The sequence below is a fragment of the Nomascus leucogenys genome, chromosome 18 (assembly GCF_006542625.1).
Source record: "Nomascus leucogenys isolate Asia chromosome 18, Asia_NLE_v1, whole genome shotgun sequence".
NCBI lineage: Eukaryota > Metazoa > Chordata > Mammalia > Primates > Hylobatidae > Nomascus > Nomascus leucogenys.
The window spans coordinates 75,357,849-75,377,606 of NC_044398.1; the positions used below are offsets into that span (position 1 = coordinate 75,357,849).

Below are 19,758 nucleotides of genomic sequence, written 5' to 3' on the forward strand. Positions count from 1 at the left end.
TGCTACCCTCTTTCATTCAGCTCATATTATATTTTAGCCACTTCTGTGGGTGCCTTTTCAGTACATCCAGTCATGCTCCTGTGGTCGTTATTATCTGGGCACCTAGCATGGTCTCCCAGATAGCATTTTGCTGAAGTTGGGATGTAATCCTTTTTTACCTTCATATTTATTATAGATACATAGCAACAGGAAAAGATTTTTATTCTAACAGTAATACAAACAAGAAACAGGAACTAAAGTTCTATTCATTTACATAACATTAATTTGAATGAGTAAAAATAAAATACCAAAATTGATGAGATTGAAAGAAGTATTCTCTTGTTTATTGCCTTTGGGCCACGAAACAGGTTTATGAGTGCATTTAATACACAGTGTATCTACCCTTTGGCTTTCCTTCTCCCTAGTCCCTGAGTGACCTGGCTCAGGGAGAAGTTGGGGCACAGGAGGGTCCATCTTGCCAGGATGAATCAGGCCAATGCAGCTGCTGGCCTGGGCACAAGCGTGGGTGGCCACCTGTGTCTCCCCAAACAGCTGTTTGGTAGAGGGCCAGCCAAAGCCCCGTTGGTGGGGTGGAGGCAGGTGGCCAGTTGGGCGGCCAATACATTCTGGCATGGGCTGAAAGAACACCTGGTTCCACTCTGTGGACCCACCACAGAAGGTCAAAGAATGTGCTTGCTGGCGGCAACCCGATGGCCCAACTTTTCAAGCCCTGATGGTCTTGCTGTGATTGAAACAGAAAGAAACCCACCTTTCTTCCTTATAATGTATCCTAGAGTCAACATGGAAATCATTCTGTTCCAGTTATGTTGAAATAGGTCAGCTAGGCCATCTGTCTGGCAAGTCTGGAAATGGTACAGTAGACTATCAGGCAGGGATAGGCTCCATGATTTACGACAAGGTATTTCAGGGGAGATGAGAGCTCCCTGTGCTGTGTTTGGTTGCTAACTGTCATTGAGACATCTTCCATCCTAGAATGTTTCTGACCTTCCTTTTCCTCCTCTTGCCATTAACTCTTAGAAACCACTTTAGGTCCCCACTTGTAATTCTGTTATCACACACTGAGATTCCCATAGTCAATACCACCAGCTACCAAGACGGGAGCCCAAAGCTCCCTGTTCCCTGACTCCTGAGGCCCCTCCTAAGGCCTCAGGACCATTGTTCCTCAGGAAAGAGGACGTTATTTCCTGTGGTTTGGTGAGTGGGTATCTCTCTAGCCAACAAGCACCCTTCCCAACTTCCTTGCCCCAGATGCAGATCCAGCAGCTGCCCCTCTATGTGCTGAAGAGGTGATATTTCTCGCATTGGTCGTGTGACCCCTGGCAACTTAACCTCTCTGTGCCTCAGTTTTGGCACTTGTTAATGGGGACTGATAGTACTGTCCTCCTAGTTTTGTTGTAAAACACTCAATGAGACAGCGTATGTTAAGTGCTTAGCACAGGACCTGGGTGCAGCAGATGCTCAGCAAATATTAGCTGTATGAATGAATGACCATGATTGATGCCACTCTCCAGACACAGAGGCTCACACCTGGCCTGGAGTGGCCCTGGACTGGGACTTCCTGCTGCCACCTTTGCTTGGAATTTCAGGGGCCTCATCTCACAATTACTGCTCTGCCAGCAGGAATTTCAAAGTGAGCATAGTTCTGTAGGCCCATAAGGCAACTTGCTATCCACAACTCCCCTTGCTGGGGGGCACAGACTACGCTTCTCCCAGAATCCTATCAGCCTTGAGCTAGTAGAAGCCACCTAGTGTTGAACCATCGACCTGAGGAAGGCACTCTGACTTCTGAGAGGCCTAAAGTTGGTGGGATAACTTGTCACCTCTTACATGAGAACTTTCTGCAACCAACCCAAGAAGAAACCTCTTGATTTCACAAGCCTTAAGGGCTGGGCAATGAAATCTGATTGGTTAGGCATAACATCTTGTGCCCTGAGGTAAATGGGAATATTCAGGCTCCCGAATCCCTGGAGTCAGGGACATCGTGTATTATTGGGCCCTTATGCAAACCACACAGTGTCTTTCTGGTGAAGACAGGACATAGCTGTGGAAATTCACTTCATTACCTATGCAGCTGAAGGCTTTCAGTGGGCTAAGGGGAGCCATTGATCAAAAGACAACACGGGCATAACCTTGGTTTCCCCACAAAGTGAAGCCAGCTTTCAAACCACAGTTCCATTTCAGGCCTCAGATATCATCTGTGGATGGAATGAGGGACAATGAATGCTAGAAATAGCCCTCTGAGAAAAAGATGGGAGAAAAGACCATTTTCTTTGTAAATTGAAGCTTGAGGTTTTGAACTTAGGCAAAAAACCATTGTGAACAGCTGTTCTTTTTAAAAACGTATGTTAGTTTATTCCACACATTCTGATATGAATGAGAGAGAATTCCAAACAAAGCTTATCTGTCACTTTTTTTTTTTTTTTTGAGACGGAGTCTTGCTCTTTCGCCCAGGCTGGAGTGCAGTGGCGTGATCTCGGCTCACTGCAAGCTCCGCCTCCCAGGTTCACACCATTCTCCTGCCTCAGCCTCCCGAGTAGCTGGGACTACAAGCGCCCGCCACCACGCCCGGCTAATTTTGTGTGTGTGTGTGTGTGTTTTTAGTAGAGACAGGGTTTCACCATGTTAGCCCGGATGGTCTCAATCTCCTGACCTCGTGATCCGCCCGCCTTGGCCTCCCAAAGTGCTGGCATTACAGGCGTGAGCCACCGTGCCTGGCCACTTATCTGACACTTTTAATGCAGCGACTTTCCTGTGACCACTTAATTAGAATTTTTCAGTTCTCTTGGGCTGTGACTTCTTTTTCTACCTGAACAAGATTTCTTTTTCCTTCTTTAAAAAGTAGTAAGTCTTATACTAGCCATGCAAATTCACGTTTTTGTTCCCAACACCTAACTTTTTCCCGAATTTGCTTGGAAAAACATCTGGCGTTTTGGAGGATAAAGGCTTAAGGATGATCCCCATGCTCCCTGAGGAGTGGCCTAGTCTCCATGGAAGGCAGACTGTCCTTGGAGTCAGTACCCTAAGCAGGATAGTGTCCTTTTGATACGTCAAAGGGAAAAAAGGCATTTAATTGGAAACTTGAAAACAACTGTAGCTGAAAAGATACTAGACTCAATACTTAAGAATCTAAGCTAAAGTAAATCTTGTTTCTTGGTATTCTTCCCTCCCTAACCCCAGCAGAACTATCCTTTGCAACTGCAGTGGGAGGTTAAAATGGTTGGTATCCACGGTCTTCTCATGAACTGAGTATTCATAATTCAGCAGCTTTTGGCTGCTAGGGAGCTTGGAGAAATACTCTTCCAAGACTATCTAATTGTCTCACGTGATGCAACCTGATTTCTTCTAATGAAGAAACAACTGGGTATGGTGTGTATGAGACATCAGAGTGGGTAGAATAAAGCACCATCAAGCCTGGACATTTCACATCTTTTTTTTTCTTTTTTGGTAGAGATGACGTCTCACAGTGTTGTCTAGGCTGGTCTCCAACTCCTGGCCTCAGGTGATCCACCTGCCTTGGCTTCCTACAGTGCTGAGATTACAGGCATAAGCTACTGCACCCAGCCAATTCCACTCTTATGTAACTGATGCAGTTGTCATTATGAAAGTACTCCAATAGCTGGCTGGGAGTGGTGGCTCATGCCTGTAATCCCAGCACATTGGGAGGCCGAGGTGGGCGAATCATGAGGTCAAGAGATCGAGACCATCCTGGCCAACATGGTGAAACCCCATCTCTACTAAAAATACAAAAACTAGCTGGGCGTGGTGGCGTGCGCCTGTAGTCCCAGCTACTCAGCAGGCTGAGGCAGGAGAATCGCTTGAACTCAGGAGGCAGAGGTTGCAGTGAGCCAAGATCACGCCACTGTACTCCAGCCTGGTGACAGAGTGAGACTCCATCTAAAAAAAAAAAAAAAAAAAAAGAAAGAAAGTAAAAGAAAAAGAAAATAAAGTACTCAAATAGCTAAGCATGCAAGACGGTCAGCTTCATATTCAAATTTTTTTCTGAATTCCTTTGCATATCATTGTATTCCTCAACTCAGCAAAGACTGAGCCATTAGTTCATCTTCAGCCCAAAAGGAAACGCTAAAGGTAGAAAGTGAGCTCATCATGTTTCTTTGCCCTGACTAGAAAAATCCCTCAAGTATGAATTCATTTGGTTTAGTGACCTTGGCACAATGAACTATCTTGCATCCTCTAATATACTAAATAATTTACATGGAAGGCAAGAAAAGGAGAGCAGGGCGGGGCGCGGTGGCTCATGCCTGTAATCCCAGCACTTTGGGAGGCCGAGGCAGGCGGATCATGAGGTCAGGAGATTGAGACCATCCTGGCTAACATGGTGAAACCCCATCTCTACTAAAAACACAAAAAATTGGCCGGGTGTGGTGACGGGCGCCTGTAGTCCCAGCTACTCGGGAGGCTGAAGCAGCAGAATGGCATGAACCCGGGAGGCAGAGCTTGCAGTGAGCCAAGATCGCACCACTGCATTCCAGCCTGGGCGACAGAGCCAGACTCCGTCTCAAAAAAAAAAAAAAAAAGGAAAGGAGAGCAAAAGAGTTGTGCACTAGCAGTTGAGGGGGTATGGCAGTGGCCAGTCTGGACTTCTTTTGGGGCCTTACAAGAGTGGCTGATGATGGCTGGGGATGTAGCCCCACCAGTAATACCTGACACTCTTGCATTTAGATAGGACTAAAACACACAGAAATAGATGCAATCTCTGAGGAGGGTAATAAGGATACAGCAAATCATCCCAACCGAGATACTACTTGGATAATTTGGATAATGTAGGTGTGGTATCCCAAGGGAATTCATTCCCGGTACTACAAGTTTAACACAGGTTTTTCAGGGAATAGACAATTTCAATCTGTATCATTATTATAAGCTGAATTTTTATTTTACTAAATTATCTATGTCAAAAAAATTCTGTGCCTGGCGTGGAATTTCACTCCATCAAGTGTTACAATGATTTTTTTCATTTTCATTACAAGCAGGGGAATGAATGTAGGACAAGTGTTAGGAAACATGGCAATAAATTAGAATATAATTTACAAAAGCAAAAAAATTAACAGTGTACCACATTATTACTGAGTAAAAAATAATAAGCAACAACTAATCACGATAATACGAAGGTAATTTCGTTCTGTGTTACTGAGGATACCTATGTGACATTCATTCAAACAAAAAAGTTCCTAATGAAATGGACTATTTGGAAATCATATGTATCTCACGGGGTTTAATCATTAGGGTACATTTACCTTTCCTTTTTTAGTAGGCCTTTATCCCAGTGGCAGATACTGCTCCCAGGTGTAGGGTACCAGTTTCCCCCGGGTTCCCTAAGTAGTCTATGTAGCTCACTACTTTTGGAAGGTCTGCCATGGTGGCCCAGCCTCCACTGACAATCCTGTTGTTATTATTTAGGAATAGGGCATCATGTAGCCATGGGGGTGGCTACAGAGTAGCAGCAGTATTGTGATGTGCTATGAAAGAATTGTTTTAACCTACTCAGGTTTAAATTCAAGGTTTACTTGAAACTGTTTCATCCTGTTACATTCTGTGTGTGGCTCCCTCTAGAAAGGCATTCTGATGCTGCCCCGGGGTGGGGGGTGCCTGCATTTTGTTCTCAGTGCTGGGGCACATCCCGGAAGTGACACTGCCTGCCCTCTTCCAGCATCAGCTAAGGTGCTGTGCAGTGCCTGGGGGATGGCCCTCACAATGGTAGTTTCCAGGTGAGGTAAAAAATAGCTTTTAGTCGGTAATAAATCTTTTTCAAATAAGAACATGAGCTGATATTTATGTTGGAGAAAATCAGATCTGGATTGCACACCTATGCCTAAAATGCCACAGAAACCACCCATCTTTTATTTATTTCACCAGGGCACATTAGCACCAAGTTAACTGTTCTTTGAAAAGGCCCAAGGGAATTCAGTGCTTGGGCCATGCTGCCCATGGGCTGTTTGCCCTTCACTGAATGGCTAAGATGGCACTTGGGCTGGTCTTCTAAGGGCATCTTAGATCCGGGCCCTGGTGATTCCTCTTGTATCATCAATAGCTCTCTCTGGAAGGCTCAGGGTTGAGAACTGTGGTGTTGAGAGAGAAAGCAGGTAACAAGACACAGATGGTCATGACTGAAAGTGCAGAAAACATTCCATGCTGATTGTCCACAGCAAACCTGGGAGTTTAGATTGGCTTTTGGTGTCTGAGGGTCCGTCTTCCTTTTGGAAAAAGCCTAGTCATCTGCATTAGATCATGATATATGTGATGCACTGACATGTAATTTAAGAGCACCATGATGGAATCAAGTCAAATATGCTGTTTAACTGAAAGTATTAACCTTACAAAATAGCCATTTAGTTTTGAGTTTTAGGTGTTGGTGCATGCATGGTGTACACCTGTGTACAATGGGGAGGCATTTTGGACACAAAGCACATTCATCAAGAACCTGCTGCAAGCTACACGTGTTCAAGTAAAAAATATTAATATAAACAAGTACCCTTTTTCATTCTAAGTCTTGCTGTCGAGTCTTTTGATAAGCAAGATGTGAAACTTGAAGATAGGGAAAATACGAGCTAGTCATTTTAATTTAGGTGGATATGATTCCAGAATTTGACTTGCCCAAGAAACTGGGCTTCACATTTAATTGCCATTCAGAGTATCCATAAAAAATAAAAAATACTTGGTTGAGTGACTATTAAAATTATGCTTTATGATGTCTAGTCTTCATGAAATTTTCTTCTTTGGTTATTATCCCTTGCCTACTTTAAAACTCACAGAAATAGCACATTATGTGCAAGCACACTCATCTATCCACACACTTAAAAGCGCCCGCACACACACACACATTTGCTCTCATATAAATAAATGCCCTTCTACCATATCAAAGAAGGGACATCTGGAACTCATCGTAATTGTCAACAAACTGCAAAAGGGTCTGCCTGGTTACCGAGCCAGTCTATCTTTTGCATGGTATCATCTCAGTAAGCTCAACACACGTGCAGCAATCCAAAGGGCAGAAGCCGTGCTGTGGCTGGAGAGGATGTAAACACAAGTGAGTTGGGGGGACTCAAATAAGAACTAAGGCATCCTGTGTGGTGGCAGCAAAGAGCCTGGTCCTTTGGTCTCTACCATACCCCAGGTCTGGTTTCTGCATGAAATTGAAATGTTTTTCTCTTAAAGTTTTAATGGAAATCTCAGCTTTACTTGCACAATGGCAAGTTGGCCACAGTCTTTCAGCACTGAGTTTATAGACTCGCACAGCTGCAGTAACTGATGCACTGCTTTAAACTACGGCCCTCATTATTGTTCAGTTTAATATCGTTTTCTACATGGCTCACAGCAGTGTTCAGAACCGGGGGGATTATTCCTAAGGAAATTAAGTGGAATGAAGAGAAATAATACAAACTTTCATTACTTTTGATTTATAATTGCTCCTTAAATTATAGTTCAAAGCCCGTTTTATAATTTAAATTGTGGTGCTGTTGTAGTGAGATAAAGTACAGTAAATATTTTTAAGCTATGACTTAAGAATTCTGAACCTTCTTCACTTCCAAAGTTGACCAAGTCATAACAGCTACATTTTAAACAGTTTTAAATACAAATGGATTCAGTGTCATTGCTAAGTCCATAATAAAAATTATCTTAATGGTCCAAGGAGGTAAACAGGCTATTGGATTTACTCGAAAGAACACAAACGCTCCACAGTAAGCAAGTCTCCCTGTGTTGTTTGGATCTCTCCAATCTGGCATTCCCTCCTAATACCGTGTCCAGCACTTTGGATCAATAAATCCCACTTCACAGAAGTTAAAATAATATTGAAATTTTGTCAGCTAGGGCTGACCAGTGGTTACGTTTTCCACAGGGTAATGCATTTGCAAGGACATCAATTCTCTTCCTCTGGGTGGCTCTCTTTGATGGATGCATTTCCATGATGAAATGACAAGGCACTCTCTCTGGCTTTCTGTGGGTCAGTGTCCTTGGCAGGTCTTACAACACATCTGTCTGAAGTATGCTCGACTGCAGAACTTGAACTTCAGCACCAGTGGGCAATAAGCCACTTTATTCACATCTTTGCACTCTAACGAATGGGGGCAGAAAATGGAAAACAATTAGAGGCACATAAACAAGTACATAAACAAGTCGATGTGCCTACATGTTCAGCAAGGACCCCCTTTGGGCCAATCCACCTTGGCTTCGACCTCCATGTGGTTTTTGTTTTTGTTTTTAAGCATACCCTGCCTGGTACAGTCTACTAGAAACATTCTTTTGATATAATTTAACACAATTTTTAAAAAATGTTTGCAAGGCTTTCCTTCCAGATTTTTGTAAGTATGGTGTATGCCCACTGTGTCTTGAAAGAATTACCATTTGCTAGGATAAGTGATCACTTTAGACAGCTTGGAAACATGAGTCATTTTTCTTAACAGCGCTTTTATTGCTTCTTTCTCAAGGGTTATTTTATTCAACAGTGCAAGGTTATCCAAAATCAAACATGAGTTGCATTGTTTGATACCAAAGTACACATGTCTCCAGAGAATCTCTGCATCTGTGAGGCGCGGGGATGGGCCTGGGTGAATGAAAAGGATTTCTGAGAGTGGCCTAGATTCAGCAACTACACTAGACAAAGAAGAAAGCTTTGAGGGGTTGGCCTCAAATGGCAGCAGTCTGTGGGTTATGGAAACATGTAGAAATGTCTTTTTTTAATTTGGAAGTGAGACATGGTCTTCTTTTTTCCTATGTGTATTTTCTCCTCAGTGCTAGAACTGCCACAGTTGCAGTCTGCAGTTCTGGCAGCCAGAAGGTGAATAAATGATTCTTTCTCCATCTCCCCTTGAGGCTGGTTGCAGAAGGTGGGATGAGGGTCCAGTGTAGAGAAAGGGACATGGGCCTTTGATTCTCAGAACTCCCCCTGGCTCCATACAACCCCACTGCTAGCAATAATATTCTTTTCCAGTATTCTGGTCACTTTTATTTGGAGATTTTAGGATACTCTGTAAACTTAGTAATGAAATTTTCACATGCCTGCTAGAACCAAAGTTCCACCCTCATTTTTCCAGGTAGTTATACTGAAGCATCCTGGGTAAATTATTGAAGGTAATTAGGAATGCAGGCTGGGCAGTGGGTAATGTTCAGTGTTACAGACAGTTTTTGTTGTTTGCTTGTTTTTTCCTGGCTTCAAAAACCCACCGAAGTTCTAAGAGATCAGATACATGGTAGTTTATCATATGAGCCATATGATAAACATGGAAAATTAAGTACAAAGAAATGGGGAAGTTCCCAGTTCCTATCATTGAAGATTAAGATAACAATCTTATTGATCTCAATTTTTAAAGGCTCCTTTGGTGAAAGTCTTAAAATTTGAAACTGGAACTCCGAAATCCACTGAAAACATCTCTGCCACCACCCAGCTCCCTTACTCAACATTTGACTTACAAAGAGATTAATAGCTAGAAATCTGAATTAAAACTTTTCACACTAGGATTCTCAGTAAATTTAAGTTTTAGCTGGAAGAAGGTAGAAGGGACAAATCACTTAACCTCTTTGTGCTTAAGTTTTCTCATCTGTAAAATAGAAATGATTAGAGAACCCACACTCACGTGCAGATAATGTAAGACTACACGTGTATCCTTATGAACGTCAACTAGAGCAGTGCCTGGAACACAGGAAGTATGGGATAAGTGTAGGATACTGAATTGCTATTATTATTACAATTGTTAGTTATTAGTGTCTTTATTGCCTGACAGAAAGGAAGTAAGGAGTTACACTCCAAATATCTCAATGAGGATGCAATATTTGAACTACTACTGAGAAAATACTGCCCTAAAGACACGAGTCAGTTTGAAGACAAAACAAAGTGGAGTATTTCCTGGGGAACAACTTCATTAGATTTACTACTCCATTTTTGGAAGAGTAGCTGGACCGAGAAAACTCTGAGTTGAGCAAATTGTAAGTAAATTCACCAATTTAAATTATAATACATAATGAATGAAATAGAATATTCATAAATTGCTTCTCCCTTCACCTGTCTACCCACCCACCCATTAAGGCTATTATAAATAGTTGGCCGGGCACGGTGGCTCACGTTTGTTATCCCAGCACTTTGGGAGGCTGAGGTGGGTGGATCACCTGAGGTCAGGAGTTCGATACCAGCCTGGCCAACATGGTAAAACACCATTTCTACTAAAAATACAAAAATTAGCCAGGTGTGGTGGCACGCACCTGTAGTCCCAGCTACTCAGGAGGCTGAGGCACAAGAATCACTTGAACCTGGGAGGCAGAGGTTGCAGTGAGCTGAGATTGTACCACTTCACTCCAGCCTGGGCGACAGAGCTAGACTCCGTCTCAAAAAACAAACAAACAAACAAAAAACCCAAATATGAATAGTCAGGGATTCTGTTCCTTAGATGAGTGCTAGCAATAAGACTCTTCTCTACATGCAGTGGCCCAGAACGCAGCCTTTTGTTCAGAGGCAGTATCTAGCCTGTGGGCAGGCTGGAAGCCAGCTATCAGGATGTTCCTTTCTGAACTTCCCAATATGCTTGTTAAGTTAGTTCCCACTTGATTGAAAGCAGGAAGCCAGTAGGTCCTGGGAACAGGATTGAGCTTAGGGATGCTGGGATTATGAGTGTCCCCTGAGTTGCCTGCAGCGGCAACACAACCCAGTAGTTAGGGGCAGGAGATCTGGATTCAGGTGGGCCTGGGAGTGAATTCTGGCTCTGCCTCTTCTAGGAGTTGATTGTCCTCTGCCAAGTTACTTCACCTCTCTAAATCTCAGATTCTTCATCTCCAAAATAAAGACTATGATAAGGTCTGCTCATAGGATGTTGTGAGGTTTGCATAAGGTAATGCAGATAATGCATGTGCCATGGCACCTGGCTCAGAGTAAGCATTGTTCATTAGTTCTCATTATTAACAGCAAAACATCTGCCTCTGAGAACAACCATCATGTATTATTTCTCTGGGATACCTGTCAAAATAAATATAGTCTCAGGAAGGGTTACACATTTACGCATTTAAGCAAAATATCAGAAAACTATTAAACAGAAAGCAAGAAAATTATGATGAGGGCAGGAGTGGGGAAAGACCTGTGGGAGATCTGGAGACTTCAGGACTCAAACATTAATATGGAGATTCCTAGGCTGTATGGAAGATCCAGTACCTACTTCTTGGTTTTGCTTTCTAGGAACTGGCCTGACTAGAAGAATCAGTTCATTACATCTTTAGATTTGATGAAAATCTATTCACCAACCACGACTCATCATTTATTCCCTTTTAACTCCACAAGAGCTTAATTTAGCAGTGACAGCATTAAAAATTATAATTTATCAAGCATATCATTTGTGTAAGGCACAACATAAACATATATTTTATATATATATATATGTTAATCCTTTTAAGTTCAGTCGTGTTGCTCAATGATGGGGATATTCTCTGAGAAATGCACTGTTAGGTGATTTTGTCAATGTGCAAACATCATAGAGTGTACTTTCACAAACCTAGATGGTATAGCCTATTGTACACCTAGGCTACATGGTATAGCCTATTGCTCCTGGGCTACAAACCTGCACAGCATATTACTGTACTGAATATTGTAGGCAGTTGGAACACAATGGTAAGTATTTGTGTATCTAAATATATCTCAACATAGAAAAGATCCAGTAAAAATATTATAATCTTATGGGACCACCTTTGTATATGTAGTCTGTTGTTGACCAAAACATCATTATACAGTGCATGACCATATATAAAATGTCAGCTTTATATAGACAGCAAAACATAAGCTCAAAAAGATTATGAAACTCATGCTGGGTCACACAGCTAGTTGGTCTAAGAACAGGTTTATCTGACTCCAGAGCCACTCTATTTCAGCAATATTCTTAGCATCTAAATGCAAGAAGTTTCTACCTGTCTCTGACTCTGTATTCTTGGCTGACACCACTGATAAATCAACTTGGAGCATCATAGCCAGGTTTCGTTTCTTTAAGAGTTTGCTGTTCCACATTAGAGAAGGGGATCTATGTTTTTTAAAAGGAGGTTTCCAGAATAGCATCTGAATTATTTAGAATAGCCTGAATTATCCCTTTATACTTTTTGTCACTAGATATCCCTCCTCAAATTTTGTAAAAGTAGACAAGTGAAAAGGTGACTTTAGACACACCAAGAATTTTTAAAGCCCCATTATTACAGAAAACTGAATGTAATCTTCAAAATATTAGTACCAGTTTTAAATTATATTGGGGCATTCAACCCATCTACCACTTTTAGCTTAGCTAGAGAGGACTGATTTGCTGTGCTCATTGAAATTATGCTGATATCGTTGAGAGGCCTTAATTATAAAACTTATTTCATTAATCTGCCTCATCCTTAAAGCCCAGTGAAATTATGAAAGCCTTTTCTCTTCTACCCTTGAGCAGTACAACTTACTTTTGTTAAAAAAAAAAAAAAAAAAAAAAAAAAAAAAGGCTGGGCGCAGTGGCTCACGCTTGTAATCCCAGCACTTTGGGAGGCCAAGGCGGGCGGATCACGAGGTCAGGAGATCGAGACCACTGTGAAACCCCGTCTCTACTAAAAATACAAAAAAAAACTAGCTGGGCGTGGTGGCAGGCGCCTGTAGTCCCAGCTACTCGGAGAGGCTGAGGCAGGAGAATGGCGTGAACCCGGGAGGCGGAGCTTGCAGTGAGCCGAGATTGCGCCACTGCACTCTAGCCTGGGCGACAGAGCAAGACTCCGTCTCAAAAAAAAAAAAAAAAAGAAAACAAAACAAAAAACAAAAAACACCAAAAAAAAACCACCCAACAACAACAATAAAAATATTCTGGAAAAGTTGTATATAAATTAAATCACATATCCCATTGAAATTAAAACAATAACAAATGTTCTGTTTTAATTTCTGAATGATTTACAGTTGGCACTGATTTCTAGCTGATACTTAAAATGTTTAAAAATTTAAAATTCCTCTATACCCAAGTAGTGCATAATGTGCAAATGGATAATACTAAGAGATCCATTAAAAAGAATTACTTAGTTTGAGTTTTTTTGGTATTATAATCACTCTGTAGTTAATTTGTTTTGAAGGTTTGAGCTTTACTGTCATATTTTCTTCATGCAAACACACTTATATCTATCTACTTACTGCTTTCTAAGTAGTGGAATCTGAGCCAGTGGGTCAAGGATTTTAAGATGAAGGAGGCTTGTTTTCTCTTCGACTATCATCATGTACCAGCTAAGTACTCTCCTAGGAGAAGAATGACAAGACACCCTTTCTACCCTTTTCCTGTGAGGATATTGGAAAGGTAAGAGGTCCTTATCATGTGGTTTCTAGTTAACATTTTGTAAACCTAATTATTCTCTCCTCTTTTTACACCCCACTCCACCCCTGAAAGAAAAGTTACACTTTACCCAGGACTAGAGACTTCTGGTGGGAATGACTTTATGGAGAATTCCCAAATTCTTCTCAGGGAGACTTGGGAAGACATCAAGGGCTGAAAGCCAGCCCCTAGGCCCTGCAATGTGAACTGGATCCATTATTAGAATCTGAAGTAATTTGCCAGGCATGCTGGAGTGGTTCCCATTGGTAATCTGGGTTTTGGTAGAGTTGAATGATAAAATTAGACAACCTGTTTCATAGGCAACACATGAATCTACTTATCATTGATGTGCCAATGAGTTTTTCCCCAGGTGCTTTACGTTAATCTTTCAAAACTCTGACCTAAAAGACATGCTTTCAAAATATACTGAATAGAGGTTTATGAATTTAGAATGCAATTAGATTCAGATTAATTGTGACTCTGAAGGCTTGATTTGGTCCAAGAAATACAAGACCAAGTCCTCAAATGCAGGGCTTTTGCATTTATGTCATTGAATGTTACAAAGCTTGCCTACTTGTCTCACTGGAGTTGGGAGATAACCTTCATGACCAGGTTGGACCATTAGCATCTCTCTTTGGAGAATGCATGCCCTCTGTTCCTGTAAACTCCTTATGTGGTTCAGAAGAAGAACACAGTAAGTGAAGAGTTATGACTTAAGCACCTAAAGGTCTATCTTTTGGATTTAAAAAGTACAAACAGCTGTGCTTCTGACAAACTACCCATGGAAATACAGAACCTGATGATAAGTGAGGTAGCAAAGGCTGTGCATGCGTGGCACAGGAGTTGGGGTGGGGAATGTGAACTCAGCGTACTTCTCCTAATAAAGTTGTACTTGACCCCTTGACATTTTACATATTCAGCCTAGAAAAGGATGAAATGGCAACTTTTGCTTGGGAACCTAACATTATTCATTGTAACAGAACAGTCCACCAGCTTATTTTTATCCTTGAAGCAAGATGGTATCAGCTATCGAACTTTACACTGATTTCAATTTCCCATAGACTAGACCATTCCTTTCTCTCTTTGCTTTCTCAAGTTTCTTTTTATTTAGTCTTATTCCCTGGATGCCACCCACATTCAACCTGGAGGTGGTATAATCTCAACCCAAATCCAGGGTTCCCTCCAGACCAGACAGCCAGGAATGTGAACCTGCATGCTAAGTGAATTATGAACTCTTTGAAGTGGTAAAGAAAAAACCTGGCCTTCCTCACCTCTTTGAAACCAAAGTCTTCAAATGACCTTTGTCATTCCTTTACTGATTTTAATACATCAGGTTCCACATTAAAACCCAAATGCAGTAGCTAGTTTGACCAAAATTCTTGGTTTGAGATTTCTGGAGCTGCCTAAGCTTTCCCAGAGCTATTTACATGAGGGAGTCTGAGAGCCACCAAAGCCACCATTAGACATCCTGGGCTGGTAAACCATTGTACACTAACCGCACCTTTCCTGGATTGGTTACCAGCCCATGGCACACCATGAATCACGACCTGGCAGCAGTAAATACTCCGTGACAGAGTTCCTTGTGCTATTGAGAAGCTGAAAAGACTCACTATATAAACTACAAGGGAACTTGAAACTGCATGAAAGATGAATAAAATGGCATTTTGCATAGAATTTCAGGTGAGCTTGAGTAGGTTAGTCCCAACTGACATATGTGCTTTAAAAAATTACTCTGAGTAGTATTGCAAATGTACTGATACCCAGGGTGTCTTTAATTCACTGTTAGCAGCAACATAGTGTTACCCTCATCAGTGGCAGTCTGTCAAGATCATGCCTATAATGTTTTAACCCTTTGCCAAAGGCTTTCAGAAACAAAAAACTAAAGCAGATGTTGAACACAGCAAATTGTATCTCCCTTCTTCTTCCTCCCATTTCCCTCTTGCTATTTTAATTTTTTGAAAACCTGCTTCTGATTCCCTTATCATTTGTTGCTTGACCGCCCTCCATTTCTTCAATCTCTCTCCATTTATTTTATGTTTCAATCTTATTCAAATTCCATTATCTTATTAAAGCTTCAGGGGACTAATGTGTTTAATTTCCCTACAGATGCCTGAATTCCTTCATGATTAATGATAGTACACAGTTACCTAAATCTGAAATGTGGGAGTCATCCTGAATGCCTCCATATCTCTCATCTCCATGTCTAATTGTTCATCAGGCTCTTTTTATTCTCCTTTCATTTTATTATTTTTTCCCCCAGTTCATCACTCTCCTTTTAATCCCTACAATATCTGCCTTAGTTCACGCCTCCATCCTCTCTTGCCTGGACTCTTAGAACAATTCTTTCTTATTCTACTCGCACACAAGGCTGCCCTCCCTCTACTCCTTTACCCTTCTGTCATCCTGAGCATATCATGCCCCAGTTTTTTTTTTTTCACTTGTTCCCTATAACCCAAAGATAGAGTCCTAGCTTCCTTCCACTACATGTGGAGTCGCCAAAACCAAGTCCCTGCCTCTCTCTCTGTAGCCTCATCTGCACTGCCTGCTCATCTGCCAACCCACCGCAGCGATGATGAACTGCCTCCATGCCCCTGTGACTGCATACACTTGTCCTCTGTCAGGAATGCCCCGCATTTCAATGTCTTCTGGGTAAACTGTTTCCTACCTTCCATGTCCAGCTCAGCTTGCCTTCTCTGTGATGCTTCTGCTGATTACCTGCTCCTCTGTGCACTCATGGTCACTTCTTCTCACGCCTGGAACAGTACTGCTCATATTGTCACAATTATCTGTATGTTGCCAATCCTACTAAACCTTTGAGAACAGGGAACCTGTTGTATTGCGTTCACAGTCTCGGTGCCTAGCACATGGTAAGTATGTTTGCTAAGTAAATAAATTAATGATTGGATGAATGTAGGATGTTATTTAAAAAATCATAAGCTTGAGGAATGGACGGGTGGATATATGCACATATATGAAAAAGCATGTTCAGTAAATGATAATGCTATGGTTTGGTGCAAAAGTAATTTCAGTTTTTGCCATTAAAAGTAATATAATCTAGATGGCGGATGTTCATTGTAAAATTCTTTCAGCTTTGCTGTATGTTTGAAACTTCTAATTTTTTTCATAATGAAATACTGATAGGAGGGAGACGATTACCTAAATCTTGATAGTCAAAACAATTCTCAACATTCTATCTGTGGCCCATTTCATTCACAGAGATTCAACTGAAAGACTATTTTAGATCCCAATACATCTCCCCAAATTCTGCCCTGTCTTGGGGTAGTGCTGAAGTGGTTTTTCAGTAGCCTCGTACTATGAGTCATGGGAATTTGACTGTGCTGGAGGAAGGGGGATCCTCTTCCACCTCTTCCACTCTCCTGCATTAACCAGAAACTGCTCCTTCTCCAACTTTCTTTTTTTTTTTTTTTGAGACAGTCTCGCTCGTCGCCCAGGCTGGAGTGCAGTGGCGCAATCTCGGCTCACTGCAAGCTCCGCCTCCTGGGTTCACGCCATTCTCCGGCCTCAGCCTCCCGAGTAGCTGGGACTACAGGCGCCCGCCACCACGCCCAGCTAATTTTTTGTTTTTAGTAGAGACGGGGTTTCACCATGTTAGCCAGGATGGTCTCGATCTCCTGACCTCATGATCTGCCCGCCTCGGCCTCCCAAAGTGCTGGGATTACAGGTGTGAGACACCGTGCCCGGCCTCCAACTTTCTTCTTGACTTTTCCTTGCTAAAAGGCATTTCTTTCCTCCATTTTTTTTTTTTTTTTTTTTTTTGAGACAGAGTTTTGCTCTTGTTGCCCAGGCTGGAGTGCAATGGCGTGATCTCAGCTCACCGCAACTTCTGCCTCCCAGGATCAAGAGATTCTCCTGCCTCAGCCTTCCAAGTAGCTGGGATTACAAGCATGCGCCACCATGCCTGGATAATTTTGTATTTTTAGTAGAGACAGGGTTTCTCCATGTTGGTCAGGCTGGTCTTGAACTCCTGATCTCAGGTGATCCGCCTGCCTCAGCCTCCCAAAGTGCTGGGATTACGGGCATAAGCCACCACGCCCGGCCTCTTTTCTTCCTTGATCTGCCTCCTACAAACCGTAACAGACCACTTTTGCATTATTTTCACACTGGAACCTCTTCTCTCTCTCTCTCTTTATTTATTTATTTATTTTGAGACAGAGTCTCACTCTGTCACCCAGGCTGGAGTGCAATGGTGTGATGATGGCTCACTGCAACCTCGACCTCCCAAACTCAAGTGATCCTCCTACCTAAGCCTCCCAAGTAGCTGGACTACAGATGCGTGCCACCATACCCAGCTAGTTTTTAAATTTTCTGTAGAGAAGTGGTCTCCCTATGTTGCCCAGGCTGGTATCAAACTCCTGGGCTCAAGCAATCCTCTCCCCTCAGCCTCCCAAAATGTTCAGATTGCAGGCGTGAGCCACCATGCCCGGCCTCCTTGTCTCTTTTGAAATCTATGTTATCTGTCCATTCCACATCTCTATGGATGAAAACTTGTAATTCAGCTTATAATGTTTTACTCACTTTTCCCAAGGTACGCACTGGGTTTTTCCAACTATGTGTTATATAGATGGCTTACTGATTACTTAGTCTACGAAGCCTGCCTTGATGGAAAATGTTAAGTCATTGGTCCTTCATTCAAGCACTTGTGTAAACTGCTCCACACAACACATTTCGCCTTCCTTTCTTAAATTTTTTTGAATTAAAAAAATTTTCATTTAAGTATTTGCCCTGAAAGACTATGAACTTATAAATATATTTGAATTTTCCATAATAAATAGCAGAGGCTGGCCACAGAAAGCATTCAATAATTAGCTGCTGATTAAATGAACAAATAGTTTCAGATATTTAAATGCATTCCATATATGCTATTGGGAAATTAAAGAGAACACAAAACAAGTTATGACAGACATATCATTTGTACTTTAAATCTAATTTTGTAAAGAGAGTTATCTTCTTTCTTTTAAATGAGTTGACAGCTTTAGATAATAATGATTCTAACATGAGTCATACTTTGCAGGATTAGTAATTTCCTAAAAATTTCCTCCTTTACTGAGAAGTCTAAATATATTGTTCTTACTGCTTACTTTAGAATAATATTAATAAAAAGCGATTTAGCCAGGTAGATGAAATAACCATGAGGTGTTTCTCCAAATAACCCAAGAAACCTCAGATTAACACGTATCCATGTTAAGACAATTCCCTTAAGGCAGAAATTAGCACAGGTACAAATGATATTCTGCCTACTCTGAAAATAGTTTTGAAACTTATTATACATAAACTGCAAAGTTTATCTATAATGATTATGCATTAGAGAGAAGATTTTGGAGAAATTATTAAAATTGTCTGAAATGAAGCTGTGAGCATAACTCCCACAGATACATTGTTTTAGGCATGTCAAAAGGCAGTTCTTTCAGCAATGACTTAGGCTTAATCTATTGAATTAGGCTGACAGTCATGCCAGAAATGTTTTACTTCAAAATCAGAAACTCTTGCTTTTATGTCAGAATACCCTACTTTAACGACTAAATTAAGAATAGCATGCAAATATAGTTGAAATGGACAGGTACTTGGACCCTACCAAATGTGGGTTCAGATCCTGACTCTACTACTTCCTAATCTTTAAATTGGGCAAATCACTATCTTCCCCTGTGCCTCACTTTCCTCATTAATAATACCAACTCTTAGAAGCTTGTTGTCAGGATTATATAAGATACTACACACACACACACACACACACACACACACTTGCAGAGAGAGATCTATTTGTGTATGTGAGATATATAAGACAGATAATATATATAAAAGACCTAACATAATACCCAACATAGAATAATTTAATATGATAGTTATATCCTCTCTCCTACCTTAACCTTGTATCTTCCAATTCTGAAAGAAAAAGAGAACCCCAAACTCATGTGATCTATTGCTAACTTACAATGGATAAAAGAAATTATTTGCTGGAGTCTTACAGAAGACAGAGTTTGTTCTGTTTTGTTTTGGGGGGGGTTCTCTGAGACAGAGTCTCAGTCTGTTGCCCTGGCTGAAGTGCAGTGGCATGATCAGGGCTCACTGCAGCCTCAACTTCCTGAGTTCAAGTGATCCTCCTGCCTCAGCCTCCCAAGGAGCTATGATTACAGGCACATGCCACCATGCCTAGCTAACATTTTTATTTTTTGTAGAGACAGTGTCTATGTTGCCCAGCATGGTCTTGAACTCCTGGGCTCAAGTGATCCTCCCACCTCAACCCTCCCAAAGTGCTGAGATTACAGATGTGAGCCACCGCACCCAGCTGAGAGATTTTTTTTTTTAAAGATAATTTAAAAGATAATTTTTTTCCACGAAAAATATTTTTGTTTGTTATGGATTTTTGAGCCCTTCTCAAGAGAGGGAAAGCTAGATTTCCAGAATCTAAAGGGACAAAAAAGAAGTAGCAGTAAAGCCAGAG

At 41.5% G+C, this 19,758-nt stretch overlaps 1 protein-coding gene across 1 annotated transcript in view; it reads right to left on the reverse strand.

Annotated features, from left to right (window-relative positions):
* Positions 1 to 4,866: 4,866 nt before the first annotated feature.
* Positions 4,867 to 19,758, reverse strand: part of ADAMTS6 (ADAM metallopeptidase with thrombospondin type 1 motif 6) — a 335,185-nt gene continuing 320,293 nt past the window's right edge. Inside the window, exon 25 of the mRNA XM_003265987.2 lies at positions 4,867 to 8,068. Within this exon, the coding sequence (XP_003266035.1) occupies positions 7,959 to 8,068 (110 nt within the window). The 3' untranslated portion in view covers positions 4,867 to 7,958. The remainder of the gene's footprint in view (positions 8,069 to 19,758) is intronic.